The 19,824-nt window shown below is 39.5% G+C and overlaps 1 protein-coding gene across 2 annotated transcripts in view; it reads left to right on the top strand.

Moving 5' to 3' along the window:
* Nucleotides 1-19,824, top strand: part of LOC126248784 (cullin-1-like) — a 172,457-nt gene that overhangs the window by 45,183 nt on the left and 107,450 nt on the right. For both annotated transcript variants that reach the window (XM_049950160.1, XM_049950161.1), the window contains 2 exons: nt 1,175-1,331; nt 5,752-5,861. In XM_049950160.1, the coding sequence (XP_049806117.1) occupies nt 1,175-1,331; nt 5,752-5,861 (267 nt within the window). The remainder of the gene's footprint in view (nt 1-1,174; nt 1,332-5,751; nt 5,862-19,824) is intronic.

Here is a 19,824-nt window from a genome sequence, read left to right as displayed (position 1 = left end):
GTATATTCCTGTACATTTTACTTGAAAGTCTCATGTCCAGTGTCAGCAGATAAATACAATATTGCAGTGCCTGCAATATCGTATTTTGGTTTTGGTTTGCAAGCTAAATCTGTGGCATTTCATAAACCTGTAACACCAACCAGTTCCACCATTAAAGTGTCTGTTAAGTTTCACTGTAGTGCAAGCTTACAAGCATGTTTTGGAATCATTTTTGTATTAATTCCAATGTCACTTTGATGGTGTCTCTAGTCTAACTCATTTTTCTCAGTTCTTCTTTACTAGCCCACCAGTAGCGAATGGTTTTTTCTGTTGTTGGAGGGCCAAAATGCTGCTCAGCTGCTCTGTTTCCATGTTGTTTTGTATATGCTATTACTTTTAATTTGTAGCCTACATCATATGAATACCTTTTATTTTTTTTCCAGTACAAAACTAGCAACTAACAAAAATATTGTACTGTTACTGACAACACAAATCACTTTCAGTTCAAGATCACTGGCACTGTAGACCACAGTGGTGAATCATAGGCTACACAGTGTTCTGGGTTTGTGAGAGCAGGCTGGGAGGGGAACGGTTTAAGCAAGCTTGTGACTCCTCACAAGTTGTTCATTCCGTCAGTGCACTGCTGCTGCCAGTTGAATCCAATGTTGTCAGATAGAGACAGGTTTACTGCGGCATCGAATATATAGCCGTTTTTAAGAATGTTGGGAATTTTAAATCAAACACTGGACATTTTTATGTTATTTGTGAGTATGATGCACCTGAATTTTGAAGGCAATTTTTCAAAGAAATAAGTGAATCTTATAGTCCATAAAATACAGTACATGTTTCTTTTTCTATAAGCACAGTGAAAAAAGTAGTTCAAGAAATAATTGAGGCAGATATATTAAAAATACGAGGCACATAACGAGAAGTCATTCGATCAGAATACTCATAACATTCGTTGCTGGGTGTGCTGACATTAAATTACTTCTTGGTGGGTTTGCAAGGCATACATATGAATATATTTCAGGGTTCATGAAACGGTTGTTATGAACTTTCTTACCTCATGAAGTAGTTGCTAATGAATATTTTGTGTTGCTTTCATTGTATGAAAAATTTTTGTGTGGTGTGATGAAATACAGGTGGTGAGTATTTATGGTAGTTATACTTCAAATTTTTCTTAACATTTTTCCAGTTATGTTTACAACTACTGTACAAGTGTTCAGCAGAAAGTGAACCGCCCAATAAACAAATCAAAGAAGGGACCACATGGTGGGGCTCAGCTGGTGGGTTTTGAACTGTATAAAAGAGTGAAAGACTTTCTGAGGGATTATGTTATAACACTGTACCAGGTAAGACAATGTATAATGTAAATGTTCATTCTGTTTTGTTTGCGTTAATGGTTCACTGAGATTCTGTGTGATACAGTATGGTTTGTGTGCAGAGGAGGGGAGGTGGTGAGGGGAGGGAGGACAGAGTGTCAGGAAAAAAGGAAATGGCAGGGCTGTACGGCACTGAACTGATAGTTAATTGGTGTTTCATAAGTACTCATTATGACATCATGCATGCTGTTAAGAAGGCAATTGTTTAAATACCTTCTCTTTTTAAGTGCTATTCCCAGCCTTACAGCTGCTCAGTATGTAGCACATGAATAATATTATCTGCCTATCCATTTTAATGTTATTTTGCAACTTAAACTAGAGATTCTCCATTTGAAAAATATTTTCATGCAATTGTCATAGTACTTACTAGTAGCATAAAGCTTTTTTTAATTTTTAGAATGCTGCATAATATATACCCTAACGAGAATTAATAACCTTAACTGTAGAAGATGCCACTATTGGAAGGAGGTCTGAATATTCATTTGTGTGTATCAGAGTCATCACAAAAGCTACTTCCTAGCCAGAAATTAGAAAGCTGCTGTTAGAAAACCTCTGGGAACAGTTCTGATCCTCTGAGTTATTAATATTATGCTGTTATAAATCATTCAGTGCACAGCTGACCTTTACATTTCACTTTTGTAATCATCCAGAAATCCACAGTTAGACTGGTGATTACTATTAAGTGAAATGCTTGTGACCTAAAAGTATTTTCAGGATATGAATGAGGTTCCATTCTACATCAAAATGGCTGCATGTGCTCACTTTTCATCAGATTGAAAATGCTGAACTAGATATTAACCTGTAATTAAATAGTTGACACACACACACACACACACACACACACACACACACACACACACACACACACACACACACACACACACACACAGAGAGAGAGAGAGAGAGAGAGAGAGAGAGAACACATTGAAGCAGCTATTATAAGATATTTGTGTGTATGGCATTCATTACTGATGGATATTAATGATATTTTGTGTGAGTAATATCTTGGAAGTGCTTTTTCTTTTGTTGCCATTTTATAATGATATTAATTTATTCTATTCATAGAAAAGATTGTGCTTATCCAGTGAAGACACTATACCGTATTTATTTTCTAATGTTAAGTGCTCACATGTAGGATATACTGGTTTTTACCATTTTTAAGCAGTTACTTATTTAATTTGAAAACAAAACACATGTAATCTTCAGCTACTAGTGATTTTTGCATTTTTGTAATTACTGTTTGTTTTGCAATAGATGTTCTACTTGAAACGAATTTGTCAGATAGACTTTAACCTTACTACAGGAATGTCACCCTCTGTATTTGCTAAAATTGGGTTAAAAAGTGCCTCCTCTGCTTAGTTGCATTCTGTGTAGTACATAAATTGGTGGAGACCTCTTATTAGACAGAAATTTAATAGCTTGAACAGTCTACCTGTCTGGTTCAGTACCAATGAAATGCCTGTAGAGCATAATGTTTTTTTTGTGTTGATGGAATTTCCTCAGTGATGACACATACCGTATTTACTCGAATTTAAGCCGCACTTGAATCTAAGCCGCACCTGAAAAATGAGATTCGAAATCGAGGAAAAAATTTTTTTCCCGAATCTAAGCCGCACCAGAAATCTGAGACTCGAAATTCAACGGGAGAGAAAAGTTTTAGGCCGCACCTCCAAATCGAAACAAAGTTGGTCCATTGTAATATGAGACACAATTTAGGTCAAATGAATGACGATACAGCTATAGTAGTTTGGTTCGAGTCGTAAGCTTAGCAGTTAAGCTTTACCAGGTAGCCGTTGCTATGCGTCAGGCGCTCCGTCCGTATTTATACGGGTACCCTTCCTTTTTGACGTGCTTCGTCTGGTTTGAATAGATTGCTTATTTTTCTTTCATCTGATAAGTGCCGTTCTCTTTTTTATAGGTGTTTACATCACTCAAAGCTGAAAATGCATTACTGTACTGTGTCATCCATTGTTTGTCGCATTCTGATAATGAGTGTTTAAGACCTGTCGCCGCTCGCGGCATGGCTTGCTTTTGTGCGCGCTACCGCTGCTTACAATTTTTTTTAAAAAAGAGAGGAATCATCTCATTAGCGAAACAATGGCAAGAGACTGCTATTTGTTGTTACTTACACTGCCACTTTCTTTAATAATGATCAACAAGAACCAAATAATAGACTGCGTACGATAGAAGATGTTCTGAACGATAGTTTAGCGAAAATTTTTCTCCGTTTGAAAATTTTTGCAGACGCCTCTTTAGTACATTACATTCTGCACAGAAATTAGAGTCATCTTAGATTTAAAAATCTAATCAATTGCCGTGCTTCATTTCAGACTGTATCACTATTCTGCATAAGAATAATATGAATATAAACATGACATGATATGTATATTCTTCCGCGTTTGCTGTTGTCTCACTCTAGTTTCGTAGTTTATTAGGCAGATAGGATTTAAATGAGATAGCAGCAAACACGAAAGAATACATGGCAAAATCTTTATATTCTTTATTATTATTATGCTGAAGAGAATACTGCATGTGATTCACAATTTATAAAAGTTCCTATTAGTAACCATCTCTTCTCACAGGTAGGAAAAAATTCAGAACGCAGAGTTGGCCATTTTGACAAACATCCCAGTCTTGCCAGTCAGATTTTCGTAGTGCATTGAAATGCTGCTACATTCGAAGATGAACAATACGGAATTTGTATTTACCTCGTTGGTTAATGTATGAAAATGCAGTGGTTGAAACTCAGGGCAGAGAAAAAAAGCTCGTCTTCCACCTTTTTTTTAAACTTATTTACTGACGCAAAGGTTTTGGTGCCTGCGAAGCGCTACATATATTCGACGACAGAAGTTAGTTGTGGCGGCACCTACCCACATTTTTCAGAACTTCCGCTTTGCACTCAATTCCAAGCCGCAGGTGGTTTTTTGGATTACAAAAACCAGAAAAAAAGTGCGGCTTAGATTCGAGTAAATACGGTAACTTATTGCTCTCAAGGATTAGGAAGAGGTGGCGAAAGTAATACCCACAATGATGTGATGTACCCTGCCTTTATAGAGATTCTGCAGAGGTTTGAATTTTAACCCAGGACTTTCGTATACAAACTAATGATGTGGAACTGGACACAGTTATCCCTTTATCAGCTAAATTTTGGTTAGTAACATTTCTTCCACTGCAATGATTCAAACTGGCTGCTACAAGGGAGAGTATCGTCACACTTTTATGCATTAGCAATGCCAACCACAAAGGCAGATATGCAAGATTTCACAAATGGTAGCTACATCAGTTTAAATTGATTGATTCAGGATGTATGTTTCTTTGAAATGACATCTCAGTTTGGTCTGCAAGATGTCTAAACACATTTACCTGCATGCCTGAAATTGCAAAGTCATTACAGAAGCGTCTTCAGGATGTCAAAGCCAATCCTTAGAATTCAAGATTTTCTTTGTGTTGTGCAGCAGAAAAGGCATTATCATGTGAAGTCTTATTTGGGGGGGGGGGGGGGGGGGGGTCAGAATCAGTGCAGTTGGGCACAGTCATTCTCTGAATTTGGAAATAAAATACTACATGCTAGAAGCTGCAGAGAAGTAGTAGAGTTTGTTTGACCATCTTGATTGGGCTGTGGTTCTCATAAATTGATTAATGCAAGTGCTGGGATTTTTTCTTCAGAAAGGATATGGCCAATAACATTCCCTAGCTGAATTTGTGCTCCATCTGTAATGGTCCTATTGTCAATTGGATATTAAAGTCTAATCTTTCTTCTTTCCTTCCAATCCTGCCCCAAGTCAGTGGTAGTCAACCTGGCCCCTACCACTCACAAGTGGGAATTCCGCCTTTCATGGTGCTCAGTAAGTGGTAGGGTTTTTCAAAATATTTTCATTTGGTTTTCAAAAAATTTGACATAAATTATTTGATGTGTAATTATCATATGCTTTTTACTTACTGACTCTGCTTAATACATTTTATAAAGTTACTTCACTACTTTATAAATCACCATTACTATGGAACTGATTTGGGGGTGGGGGTGGGGGGGCTAGAAAGTTCTAGTGCTAACAGAGATACAAAAGTGGGTGCTAGGTAAAAAATATTGACTGCCCCTGCTCTAAGCAAAAGTAATGTTTATAATGTGAAGGTATGAGAATTTTTATGTGTAACTAGACAATGTTTTGAGTGATTCTTGTTCTTCACACATAAAATGCTTTCTTTTTTATGTGATGCCATAAAGAAACTGACTGAAAAATTACAAAGATGGTTGGTGTTATCTGTGGAAAAACATCTTGGGTGAAAATTTGTGTAGTGAGATATTAGTGTGAAGTACTCACTTGTTTCATATCTTATTTGACCACTGTTTTCTAATATGTTTGTGAAATTTCGTTGTCAAATGGTTTTGCAGGAGGGGGCGGATCTTATGGATGAAGATATCCTCCTGTTCTACACAAAGCACTGGGAAGACTTCCGGTTCAGTTCCAAAGTTCTGAACGGTATATGTGCATACTTAAACAGGTATTAAATCAGAGCATCATTTTAGATACCTTTATGGAATGCTGGAAATGTCCATGATACAGTGACGACATTTGTTTTCATTGCTAGCAGTAACCATGTACTTAGGACAAAAAGTTATGGTTTGTACCGATGAGACTAAGAAAATGTGGTAATTTTAATGTGGATGCTGTTACTATTTTGTAATTAACACAATATGTTGTAAAATGTACTAGTAATTGTAGGGAAAAACACTGATTTCTGAGTGTTCAGTCAATAGTTTTGAAAATATTGTAACATATTATTTCCAAGTGTGAAAAGTGAAGTCTTTGGAGGAGCAATTATCTCTTTTAGATTGTTTTGGAGTAGGAATTTTGTGTCTTTTGAATCTGGCCTGATATGCAACTGTTTCTTGGGAATGTGATCCTTGCTGTTCATAATTTCAAAGCTGGAATGCGATAAAGTTTCCATGATCCCTGTGGGTTTCCACGATCCCATCACTTTCAGACTGTGACCTTGAGATGATTTTCCATTACTTGTCTAAGGTGAGCTGTAATGGAGACTCAAAATGCTATCCAAATATTGTGGTCTGTGCTGGATATTTTTTCAGTACTATAAAGTTGGAAATAATATTATGAGGAGGAGTCCTAATAAGAGGAAAAACTTTCCAAAGAAGAGCTGTTAGTGAGAGAAAAGGGGTGAGCAATGAAGAATGCAGACATATGAGTCAAAAGCCAACCACTTTACAACTCACTCACTGTTGGCTGAAACTTCTGAATGTTTACAAATTTCTGGAGGTGATTGGAGTTCACGAAATCTTAGATGTACCCAGTAGCCTTCCTGGTTAGGAGGCAAGGTATAGGTCCTGAAGGACATAGGTACTGTTTCTCTGTGTTGCTGTTCTCAGAAGTTAGAAATTAGAAATCTGCAGTAATTGATTAAATTATTCTAAAAGAAGCTTGCAATGATTTTCAAGTTCATTCCTTTGGAATAATAATCAGTTTTTCTGATTTTGTTGGTAGGTGTTGTCTTTGCCCATGCACATTTTGGGTTGGTATGGGCCTCATATTTTATTGTGAAGATATTAGCTACAAGGAGAAAGTTAGAGACTGATGAAAAAAACTTGGCACAATTTAATTAAAGAAAAAAATGCATTTGTATACATAGAAGTGCAAAATACTTTGTGACTTCTGATCTGTTGGATTTTTGAGTGCTGTAAGGCTGTCATTGGAGTAATGGCTATTAAATCCCTATCTCATGAATCAAAGCAAGGCTGGTGGCCCTTATATTTACAGTTTTGTAAGTTGTAACATGGTGTTGTAGAAGTGGTGACTTGACTACAAGAAGGGAGTGGTTGATGAGTGATATCCTGAGGCATCAAGGAACCATGGATTTGGTAATGAAAGGAAGTGTGGAGGGTAAAAATTGTTGAGGGAGGCCAAGGCTAGAATTTCTGGGCATTCACCAAACCCAAACCCTTTCATCTGATTGCCACAGGATACAGCATGATTCATCACTCATTTCTAGTCATTCACTGTCTAGTGATGTTGCTCTTTGCAGCACCTTGAGTGTTGCTTGCCACTGACTACAGAAATATGTGGCTTATGAGGAGCTGCTTGACCAGTGTACCCATTATTCTGAACTTCCTATACAGTCAGTGAGTTAGCTGGATAGCTGGTAGCAATTTGCAACTCATGAGTGATTCCTTCTGTTGATTTCATGTGATTTTTTTAAAATTTTATTTTATTTATTTTTTTATATAGCCACTATCCACAATGCTGAACACTATCTGTCCTTCAGTATACGAGATCTGACTAGTCCTTAAATAGCTGAATGTTGGATTAGATGTACAGAGATGAAGAGGCTTGCACAGTGTGGAGAACTGCATTAAACCATTCTGCGAAATAAGTAGAACATCAAAGGCAACAGTAGTGATATTTGATCTGACACTGCCAATAAAGGTTTCCTTGTGATTAAGCAGTTCAACACATTGTTATGAGCAGGAGCACATTAATTCTGGCAGAAGGTGGAGGGTGGATATTGCGTGCCAGGGCAGTATTTGCAAGTAAAAGTCTAAGTAACATTGCAGTATTGTTAAAAACTGAAGAAACAGTTTAAATATTGAATGTTAGCAACAAGGTATTACATAAATGATCTGATCAAAAGTATCCAAACAACGGAAAAGATTTTTGAATGGAGGCCAATTGGAAGAATACAGATAGGAAGGCCACGAAAGTGGTGGATAGACGATATGGAAGAAGATATAAAATCTCTCAGAGTTAGAGAATAGCAGAAAACTGTGCTGGACAGGGCGTAATTGACAAAATTTGTTGAAGAGGCTAAGACCCATTCAGGGCTGTAACACCATTAGGAGGAGGAGGAGGAGGAGGAGGAGGAGAAGAAGAAATCAAAAGTATTGGGAACGCTACGTGATGGGGAAGTGACCACAATATGCCATGAGAGATGAACCTGCCAGTACAGAAGGAAGTGGAGAGTATCATAGTGTAAGAACTAATAACAGCAGAAAGGATCAGTTAAGAGAGCTCAGTGACTTTGAATGTGGTCTACTCATTGGATGTCACCTGAGTAGCAAATCCATCAGGAACATCTTAATCCTTCTATAGCTGCCCAAGACATTTGTTTGTGATGTAACTGTTAGGTGGACACGTGAAGGAACAACCACAGCTAACCATGCCTAGTCCGACCTCATATACTGAGACAGTGGCTATGAAAAATCATGTGAAATCAACAGAAGGAATGTTGCAAATTGCTACCAGCAATCCAGCTAACTCATTGACTATATAGGAAGTTTAAAATAATGGGGTACACTGGTCAAGCAGCTCCTCATAAGCAACAATCAGTGGCAAGCAACACTTGAGGTGCTGTAAAGAGCAACTCCACTAGACAGTGGATGACTGGAAATGAGTGATGAATCCTGTATCCTGTGACAATCAGATGGAGGGGTTTGGGTTTGGTGAATGCCTAGAAATTTTTACCTGATAACGTGTGTAGTGCTGACTGTGCCAACAGTGAAGTATGGATGAGGCAATGTTACAATGTGGGAGTGCTTTTGTCTTTAGGGTGTGGTCCCCATGTTGAGCTTAAGGAAACACTAAATGCAGAAAGATAACATATTTTACAGCATTTGTATAGTAGAGGAACAGTTCAAAGAAAATGATTTATTGTAGCAGCATGAAAATTCACCTTGCCATAAAGCAGCATCTTTGAGACAATGGTGTGTGGACATAACATTCCTGAAATGGATTGGCCTGCCCAGAGCCCCAATGTGACGTAATGGAATACCTTTGGGATGGCTTAGAATGTCGACTTCACTGTAGACTCCAGCATCCAACGTCACTACCTTGGTCTTGCCTGTTGAGGAAGAAAGGGCTGCCATCACCTCACCTCCACAGTAGAGGTCAAGCCTTCACAAAGGCATAGGGTTACAACAACTCATATTAATGTATGCTAATAAGTGTCCGGATACTATTCGTCTGATAGTGTATGCACAAAATATTACAGAGCTGTATTCCATTACATTCAAAGCTTAACTCAGCATTTAAATCGTATATTACATAATCTATGGAGAAGTTGGGATTTATTGTTTTCTAGTATTCTGAGCCATGTAATTAAACCAACTTTGGATTTTAGTTTGCATGTGAGAAAGAGGTTTATCACACAGGGAGGTGGGGGGTGTGAAGTGGGAATGATTGTGCCCCAATAATCTCTGCACAGATGTTCTGACAGTACAGGTGTTCATTAATTTGGGCTGTAGAATTTTATAAAATATATAAGAGGTGATCAAAAAGTTTCTGTTTGAAAGCTGTACAGTCAAGAATCAGTATAACGATCATGCAAAATTGCTCTGAGCATTGGGGCAATAATGCTACCAAATTGACAGTTGAAGGTAAGCATTTGGTAAAATGCTGTGTCCTGCTGCATGAATAAATCTGTAATTACCAGCTGCACACCCTCATCTGACAGGAATAGTCAAGTTTTCAAGACCTTCTTTAGAGACCAAAGGCATGATAATGACATAGGGAGAGATAAGAACTATAGGGTGTGTGCTCGAGTGTCTCCTGCCTGAGTTGGAGTAAATTCTGCATTAGGACAGTTGTGATATGGGGATGTGCATAAAATGAAGCTGCAGCACCCCTTGGCACACCACACCATAATGGTGTTTTCCGTAGACTTGCTGCCCACACACATTCTTCATTCTCCGATGGATGTATACCAGTGTTTGCCCTTCAGCAACCGAGAAAAGAACTGCAGCGTGTTGGTCACGTGTGAACACATTTGGTAATAACATTGTCATTGTTCACATTTCCTCATCTATGCCACACACATTATAAAGACATAAAGGCTACTCTAATCCCTTGCCTACATGTTGGTGGTTATACACCACCATTGGAGTGGTACTATGTTGCATATATGCTGCAGCAAACCCTTCAAATAGAAACTTTTTGATGACCCCTTATATTAACAGGTCCTTTATATATTTTTGTGATAAAACTGGCAGTATCATCAAAGCAATATTTCCTGTTGTTTGATGCATATTTGTGCATATTGACAATAGAAGGAGTAAAGGTTGAACAAGAGACACATAAGAAAAACTGAACTCTTAACCAAGTTTTTGGACAATGCCCTTGCTCTGAGCTAACATTCACCCACACATGCATGGCTACATTACCCCAGAATAGCACAATGTAGCCCACACACATGAAAAACCACATAATTCAATACTGAGATCGTGTAGCCAAGCATAACTATATGTTGAGTGATTATCCAGGGCTTTCCAGTATCTTGTTTCTCATGGCTTGTATCTTATGCAATAAACAAAATATCTTAGTAACCATGTTCAAACTCTTCATGCTTAAGTGTAAGTGCTACCACCTCTCCCGAATATGGCAGGTTCTTCCTGAGCTGCCATGTAGAATACACAATTTGTGGACTGCCCACATTTAAAATGTTGATGTGTTGAGGAGACGTGCAGATGTATTTTTTATTGTATGTTTCATGTGTATGCATTGTCATTACTTTTACTGTTGACGTTATTGTTACTTGATAAATAATTTACAATCTTAACCATAAAACCTGGCTGCTGGCTGCCACAGAGACAATGTCTGAGTTGTTCAGTTAAGGCAGCCGATAAAACTGGCCATCCCTCAGTAGGCTATGGAAGTGTCTGGAGGAAGTCTTCTTCTCGAGCTGTCACAATGCTGTATTAGCTCATGGTCTAGCGGTAAATGACACGAAATGTAGACACAAAACTTTGTGTTCAGCATCTCCTCTCTGTCATGAGTAACAATCTGTCCTTTTCATAATATTGTCATTAATAAAATGCAAAGTATCGGTAACACGAGTGAGCCTGTGATCGGCATGAACTGTTAAGATAATACTCACTTTGGACTTTGAAATGGTCTGTGTTTACTAGTTGTCTTGCCATAAGCAAATACAATGGAAATGTGCCATTTCCTAAATAAAATTGTGTACTCGCAGTTACCAAAAATTATCGGCAGAAGCAGAAAGGACACGATCAGTTGTATAGTTGCACTGTGGGGATATTGGAAGTAGCAAAACAAAATTTTTATGGTTAGTTATTCTTCAGATTTCCTTATAGATTTTTGATATGGCTGCTTGTAGGAACACAGGAAGGCTGAAAATTTAGCCTTCAACAAGACTGGAGCTGTGAGCTAAAGCAACCTCCACTCACACAATATAAAAGATGAAATTAGTTGCAATTCACACGTGGAACAAGTTTCCAGGACTCAAAACCATGAACTGACAACCTTATGTTACATCTTAAGTGAAAATCATTCTGATTATTCAATGGAAATGCCAAGGGAAAAAAATGAATTTAACAGGATAATTCTGTGCTAACCAGGACATAACTCGCTGGTCGCACAGTTGCCAAACATATCCTGAATTGTTGATAAGGTTCAGTTATACTACTAGCAGGAAGAATACCAGCCTTTGAGTTCCTTGAGTGGGCTAGAAAGTGACTACAATTCGCATCTCAGAGATGCAACTGTCAAGGGCTGGAATACCCAAAGTATTTGTCGATGAGTCTTATTTGCATCTCTGTAATTAGCTTTAGTTACTAATAATAGTCATATGCACTAACTGCAAAATAAACATCATAAATTAATAACTATTACAGTTACTTATGGTTTTCTGTCTTCAATGTACTGAAAACTAAAACACTGGTTCACCAGACAGGATTTGCATTTTTGGAGTGTTTCATAAATTATGCTGTAAACATTATTGGGCCACACGTCATTTTCTTTAAGAATGCTGTCATTGGCACTATCCTCTAAATGTAGGAACACAAATGAAAAGATAACACAGTATTGATAGCGAAACATGAACATCCACAGAGAGACTTTGTAAGCTATGAATAAGACAAAGTTTGAAATCAAGAAAGTCTAATATGCATGGAAGTCATACACATAGAGAGACTGTAAGCTATGAATAAGACAAAGTTCAAAATCAAGAAAGTCTAATATGCATGGAAATCATACACCATGACCGAGAAAGAGGGCTCAAAAAGCAATGGGGAAAGTCAAACCAGCTAACATAAAAGGAGAAGCAGTTGTCACCAGAACATGGAACAAGGGACACAGAGCAATGACAGTAATGTGTAGAATAAGTGATCCTTAAGTAAAATTATCATTCTGTCTGTAAATGCTGAAAGTATGACAAAAATCATGTATTTGTAATTATTACAATATTATCACTTCTGATGCTCTGTCAATTAAAGTTAAAAGTGTATACATTGAAAAGCATTTCAATTTGCAGTATGCTTAAGACAGTGAGAACCAAGCTGAATGTTTGGTGCTAATTTCCTATGCAACACTCCAGTTGACACAGTGTGTTATTGATTTAGTCCCTGATGATTTCATACAAACAACACCTATAGGCTACCTCGGTATTCATATGAGAATTAGCGAGGTTTTAATCATCTTAAGGAGTGGAAACCTTGCCCTATACAAGCACTTGTCTTTCCTTGCCTGCGTATCCTGAGGTGATTATGCCTTAAAACACTTAGCCATCCAAATCTCTAGTTTGTATACAACCCTCCACCTCTTCTCAGTACACATTGAACCAGCATGAGAAGATACAATCCATGAATGAAAATGCTGAACTTTGAAACAAGCACACTTGCACTCACTTGTCCAACCAAATGAGGGAGGCTAGTCCTCCTGATAATCAACTTGCTTTTACTAATTGGGCACAGGGAATCATAAACCAGAATGTTTTTGTAGTGATCAAGAGGAAGGAGAGGATATTTGAAAAAGTGTCCCCCTTCTAAACTGAAGAGCCAAAGAAACTGGTACACCTGCCTTAATATTGTGTAACATCGTGTAGCCCCCCCCCCCCCCCCCTCCCCCAGGTACCCAGAAGTGCCATAACACGACGTGGCAGGGACTTGACTAATGTCTGAAGTAGTGCTGGAGGGAACTGACACCACGAATCCTGCAGGGCTCTCCACAACCCCTTAAGAGTACAAGGGGGTCTCTTCTGAACAGCACATTCCAAGACATCCCAGATATGCTCAATAATGTTCATGTTTGGGGAGTTTAGTGGCCAGTGAAGTGTTTAAACTCAGAAGAGTGTTCCTGGAGCCACTCTGTAGCAATTCTGGATGTGTGGGGTGTTGCAGTGTCCTGCTGGAATTGCCCAAGTCTGTTGGAATGAACATAAATGGATGCAGGTGATCAGACAGGATGTTTACGTATGTGTCACCTGTCAGAGTCGTATCTAGAGTATCAGGGGTCCCAAATCACAACAACTGCACATGCACCACACCATTACAGAGCCTCCACCAACTTGAACAGTCCCCTGTTGACATGCAGGGTCCACAGATTCATGAGGTTGTCTCCATACCCATACACATCCATCCACTCAATACAATATGAATTGAGACTCGTCTGACCAAGCAAGATGTTTCCAATCATCAACAGTCCAATGTCGGTGTTGATGGGCCCAGACAAGGCGTTAAAGCTTTGTGCCATGCTGTCATCAAGGGTACACAAGTGGACCTTCGGCTCCGAAAGCTGATATTGATAATGTTTCATTGAATGATTCGCACGATGACACTTGTTGATGCCTCAGAATTGAAATCTGCAGCAGTTTGCAGAAGGGTTGCACTTCTGTCACGTTGAATGATTCTCTTGAGTTGTCATTGGTCCCGTTCTTGCGGGATCATTTTCTGGTCGCAGCGCTGTAGGAGATTTGATGTTTTACCAGATTCTGATATTCATGGTACACTTGTGAAATGGTCATATGGGAAAAATCCCCACTCCATTGCTGCCTCAGAGATGCTGTGTCCCATCACTCATGTGCCGACTATAACACCACTTTCAAACTCACTTAAATCTTGATAACCTGCCATTGTAGCAGCAGTGACCAATCTAACAACTGCGCGAGACACTTATTGTCTTATATAGGCATTGTCGACCATAGTGCTGTATTCTGCCTGTTGGCATATCCCTTTATTTGAATATGCATGCCTATACCAGTTTCTTTGGTGCTTCAGTGTATATCCATAAAGGCTTGGAAGGGCTTGCTGGTACATTAGAGCCTATCAAGTAGTTGTGAAGTGGTTCCTTACTGATAGAGCAACAGAGCAAAGCAGGTGGAATTTCTTACGAAGTTGCAAAAATTGGTGGACTGTGACATAATTGTTGAGTTGCGTGACTCCCTTAACTCCAGCAAGGATGTGGCCACATGCCATAATGTTGTGGATGTGGATGTAAAAGAGCTGAAATAAGAATGGTCATCACAGGGAATAGTGGATATGGAGCAAAGGACACATAGGAATAATGGAGAAATTGATTAGACTGCCACCTTCATTGTGACTTCAATTTCCCAATGCTGCCTGAACACATCATGGCAAGGTTCCTACTGCTCTGTTATTGCTGAGGAATGCAAAATTCAGGAAAACAACCAAGCAGATCCTTTACACAGAAACCAGAAAGGAATATAAGGCAACAAAACCCCATCTTTACCAATTCTTTTGCTTGCATGGTGTAGAAATCTGTTCCTAAGGTTAGAGTGTCCATGCATATGACATCCAGTGCACCACTGTTCACCACCAGCACCAGTACTTGCATCTGTACACGCCAAAGCACAGTTAGTAAAGACATAGTGATCCAGGGAGCTACGACAGAAGAGCCCAACAATGGTTTCGCAGTGAGTCCATCACAAAGGCCCCCTAAAGCAGAGTGCCTCTCAACACCCCCTTTACCCTTCATACATGAAAGGTCAGAAGCTGTCCCAAGCACCATCAGAAATCATTCTGGCTCATTTGACTGATAAGGACATTATGGATTTTGATGCCTCTTCACCGAATTCAGGCAGTGTCTCCATCCCCTCTCCCTCTGAAAGTTCCTCAACACCCCAGCACAAGGACAGAGGTAAATCAATACCACATCAATTAAATGGCTCCCATATTCCAGTGGAATATTAATGGATAAAGGACTTATCTGGAGGAACTGAGATGTTTGGAATTGGACAGACCTTCTTTCCTCTGTTTTCAAAGGACTCATTTCAATCAGAATGACTCGCTTGTACTTGGAGGCTACTGCCCCATGAGCCTGTTGACAGTGAGGTACTTGCACACCTTCTTGATGAACTACCCTGTCCCTTTCTCCTTTTAGGGGTCTCCAATGCACACAGTGTGCTATCAAGTTCTATTTCCACTTGCCTCAAGGGCTGGATGCTATAGGATCTGAAACGCACTACAGATATCATACTGATGAACATGGGTCAAGCTATACATTTTAGCACTGCTACAGGTTCGTTTATAGTCACTTACCTCTCCTTCAGCTTGCCTGCCTTTGCAGACACTGCCCAGTGGAGAGTGGATGACGACGTTCATTTTAGTGACTACCATCCTATCTGGATCCATCTGCCCTATGGAGCATATCCCAAAAAGAAGCCTCTGAGATGGTTGTTCAGAAAGGCTAGCTGGATGCTTTACAGGCAGTTAACTGTTTTCAAGCAGTGTGATGGTGTCCAGGACTGCATGCATGACATTATAGCTGTGATTCACCATGCCGTGATACATCCATCCCAAAGTAAATGAGAACATGTAGGGGGTGACCTGTCCCTTGATGGAATGATGAGTGTCATTCTGTGGCTATGTGCAGATCCTGTTAGTGCCTTACTGGTGTGAATCTTGCAAGAGTTCCTAACCTCTAACAGTAGGTCCACATGCGCAAGTAAAGTATGGGAAGCCATCAGGTGGATCTCAAGGAGCAACTCAGGACCACTATTAGCAGCTGTACAAGAGCAGGTGTTTCTCCTAACATTGCTGGCATATCTCAGGCAATGACTGAATCTTATAAATACCTTATGGCCGATTCTATCCAGGATCCAGCTTTCCATCAATATTGGGAGAAGCAGGAGAAGGCTAATTTTGATTTCTGTTCTTCCAGTATGGAGGAATACATCCAGCCTTTCTCTCTGTGTGAGTTGGATTCTGCATTGTCAGCAGCTCGTGATACAATGCCCGGACACGACCCGATAACACGCAGCATGTTGAAACAGTTTGACCCATTGTTGAAGGAGGTACTCCTCCAGCTCTTCAATGAAATTTTGTCGATGGAAGTCTTTCCCAGATCATGGAAAGAATATATTTTAATCCCAATTTTAAAACCAGGGAAAGATTGGATGAACCCTGGTAGTTACTGTAGCATTACCATGATAAGCTGCATAGGAAAGACACTGGAGCAAATAGTCGATCGGCACGTAGTGTGGGCTCTCGAAACCAGGTCACCACTAAGTCACTCCCAGTGTGTGTGTTCAGGAGGTGTCACTCTACACTTGATATCCTGGCCCTGCTCAAAGAAGCAATTCAACAAGCTTTCCTTCATAAACAACACCTTATTGGTGTCTTCTTCAATTTGAAAAAGGCCTATGATACTATCTGATGGCATAATATTTTGTTGCAGCTCTATCAGTGGGGGCTCCATGGACTTCTACCCACCTTCCTAGGATCCTTCCTCTCGGGCAGGTATTTTAAATACAAGGTTGGGAATGTCCGTTTTAAGCAGAAGATTGTTGTCCCTCAAGGGAGTGTTTTAAGTGTCTAGGCATTCGCCTTTGCAATAAACAATATTACATCCACAGTGTGGTGTTCCTTGTTTGTGGAAGACTTCTCCATCTTCTGTGCATCCTCCACCCTTTCAACAGCTACTTGACAATTGCAATTGACAATCAGGCAGTTGGAGGAATGGCCTTACACCACAGGTTTTAAAATCTGTGTGGAAAACTGTATTTATTTTAATCACTCTTGCTGTGTTTTTAATTTACCTGTTTTAAAACTGGAGGATACCATTCTCACTTTTAAGAAAAGTTGAAATATCTGGGCCTCACTTTTGACGAGAAGCTGACATGGCTGTCTTACCTTAAAAAACTGAAGTTGAGATGTCTCAAGGCCTTAAACATCCTTAAATGCGTCAGTTGTAGGTCCTGGGGAGCCAACAGGGCATGTCTGCTCTAATGTTATAAGGCATTTGTGCAACCTCAGCTTGAATATGGATGCCAGGCTTATGAGTCAGCAAAGTCTTCATACCTCAGGAGCAGTTCACCATGAGGGTATTAGGCTGTCAACAAGGACCTATCCCATAAGTCCTGTTGCTAGCCTTTGTGCGGAGGCTGGTGAGCCTCGTGCCTATTCAAATTCTTCTTCTTGGGGTATGCCAAGCATGTAGGGCTTTATCCTGTCCTACATCACCAGCATTCTGCTATGTTGCATAGCCACTGCTGGGATTGCTATTCAGTCACCAGCTACAGGCAGCAATGCCATTTGAGATCTATGCAAGGGAGAACCTTGAGTTACTACAGGTGGAAGTATTAACATCCAAAGACAGGGGTGGAGTATGGCATCCCCTTTGCTACAAATGAGGCCGATATTACTTTTAGAACTGACTGCTTACAGGAAGCTTGTATCCCAGACTATATTTTCAAAATTAATTTTACTAGATTTTACATAGTCACCCAGTTTTATTACTGTTTACACAGATGGGTCTAAGCATGGAAGTTTTATCAGTTGCTCTGTATTGTTACTCAGCATTGCCCTCAGGATTGGGCTACCAAAGCAGTTTTCAGTTGATTATGTGGAATGTTTTCTTACCTTGAGAGCAGTGGCACAGATGAGATGGTGTCATGACAAGAAATTCCTTGTCTGCTCAGATTCTCAAAGTGTCCTCCTTGCTATTGGGTCAGCCATGCCCAGCAGATTGGATGGGGGCAAGAAGTGTAGGATACTCTCGTCTTGCAAAGGCAAGACAAGGAAATCATTTTCTAAATGAACTCATTGATTCAGCTGCAGAGGAGGCTAGAGCCCTTCCACCTCCTGCTCACTGTTCAGTCCCCTTGCAGGCTGTCACCCCTTTTATGACCAGGAAGGCCTTGTGTTGGTGAGAGGTTCAGTGGCTTTCTCTTGCATCATGAGGAGCCTGCAATATGTCACAGGTGCAGGACACAGCTATCAGACATATTTTAATTGTGTGTTTTATATTATGATGTGAGTGTTGAGATGGGTCTCCACAGGACCTGCCCTCTATTTTAAATGACAATGAGGCAAGTGGTGCTCATGTTTTAAGATTTTGTGTGGTGTCTGGAATTTCTCACATAAAATTGGGTGTGAGATTTTAATGTTTCATAGTGTGACTTGGGTCACTCATTATTAATAAGTACTCATCCAGCCACAGTCATCTGTCCCTTTTTAACCATGTCTTTACTGGTATTTTATCCATGATTTTATCTAGTTATTCTGCTATGTTTCATCAGGATTTTGCTATGGGATTTTCTGATAATTGCCTTATTGAGATTTCTTTTCAGTTCTTGTGGAAGAATGCGACTTGGTTTTCTGTTTTATAGTTATTTTTTAATATATTTTCATGATGCTCATCAGTATACGATTAATGCAAGGACATTGGTGACCTTGCTGTTTAGTGATCTCACCCATAAACAATAATAATAATAAAGTCACCTATCATTGTTGTTGTCGCCATAATAATAATGATAATAGGAATATTATTATTATTATTATTATTATTATTATTATTGCATGCAGGAAAATCTCATTGTTGAGTGGCTGTAGGAGGATACAAGGTGACTTAACCAAAATTTCTAGTTGGCGTGATGAATGACGGCTTGCTCTGAATGTAGAATAATATAAGTTAAGGTGGATGAGTAGTAAAAAGAATCTTGTAATGTTTGAATACAGCATTATTAGTGTATTAGTGTGCTGCTGGACACAGTCACATTAATAAAATATCTAGGCTTAACATTATAAAGGAACACGAAGTTGAATTAACACTTCAGATTGCTTGTAGGGAAGACGAATACTAGACTTTGTTTCATTGGGAGAATTTTTGGAAAGTGTAACTCATCTATAAAGGAGATGGGATATAGAATGCTACCTGTAAGCCATTCTTGAGTAGTACGGGAATTTTGGGGATCCCACCAGGTAGGATTAAAGGAAAACTTCAAAGTAGTTCAGAGGGGTACTGCTAGATTTGTTACAGTAAGTTTGCTCAGCAGCCAAGTGTTAGAGTTGCTTCATGAGCTCAAATTGGAATCCCTGGAGGGGAGATGATGCTCTTTTCATGAGGCAATATTGTGGAAATTCAGAGGAGCTCCATTTGAGTCTGACCACAGAATGATTATACTACCGCCATTGTACATTTCACATAAGGACCATGAGAATAAGATGAAAGAAATTGGGGCTCATACAAAGGCTTATAGAAAGTCATTTCTATCTTGGTCTATTTGTGAGTGGAAAAGGAAGAGGAAATGACTAGTACTGGTATGTATTACCCTTTGCCATGCATTGTACAATGCCTTATGGAATATGTATGAAGATGTAGATGCAGACATCTCGACTGTTTGGAACATGAATTGCAGAACATCAAATACGGCACATTTGGAATCAGTGAGACGAGCAGCTATTGTCCTCAAATCTGGGCGCCTT

This window comes from Schistocerca nitens, chromosome 3, assembly GCF_023898315.1.
Source record: "Schistocerca nitens isolate TAMUIC-IGC-003100 chromosome 3, iqSchNite1.1, whole genome shotgun sequence".
NCBI classification, from domain to species: Eukaryota; Metazoa; Arthropoda; class Insecta; order Orthoptera; family Acrididae; genus Schistocerca; species Schistocerca nitens.
This window is presented reverse-complemented; position numbering and strand designations above follow the sequence as displayed.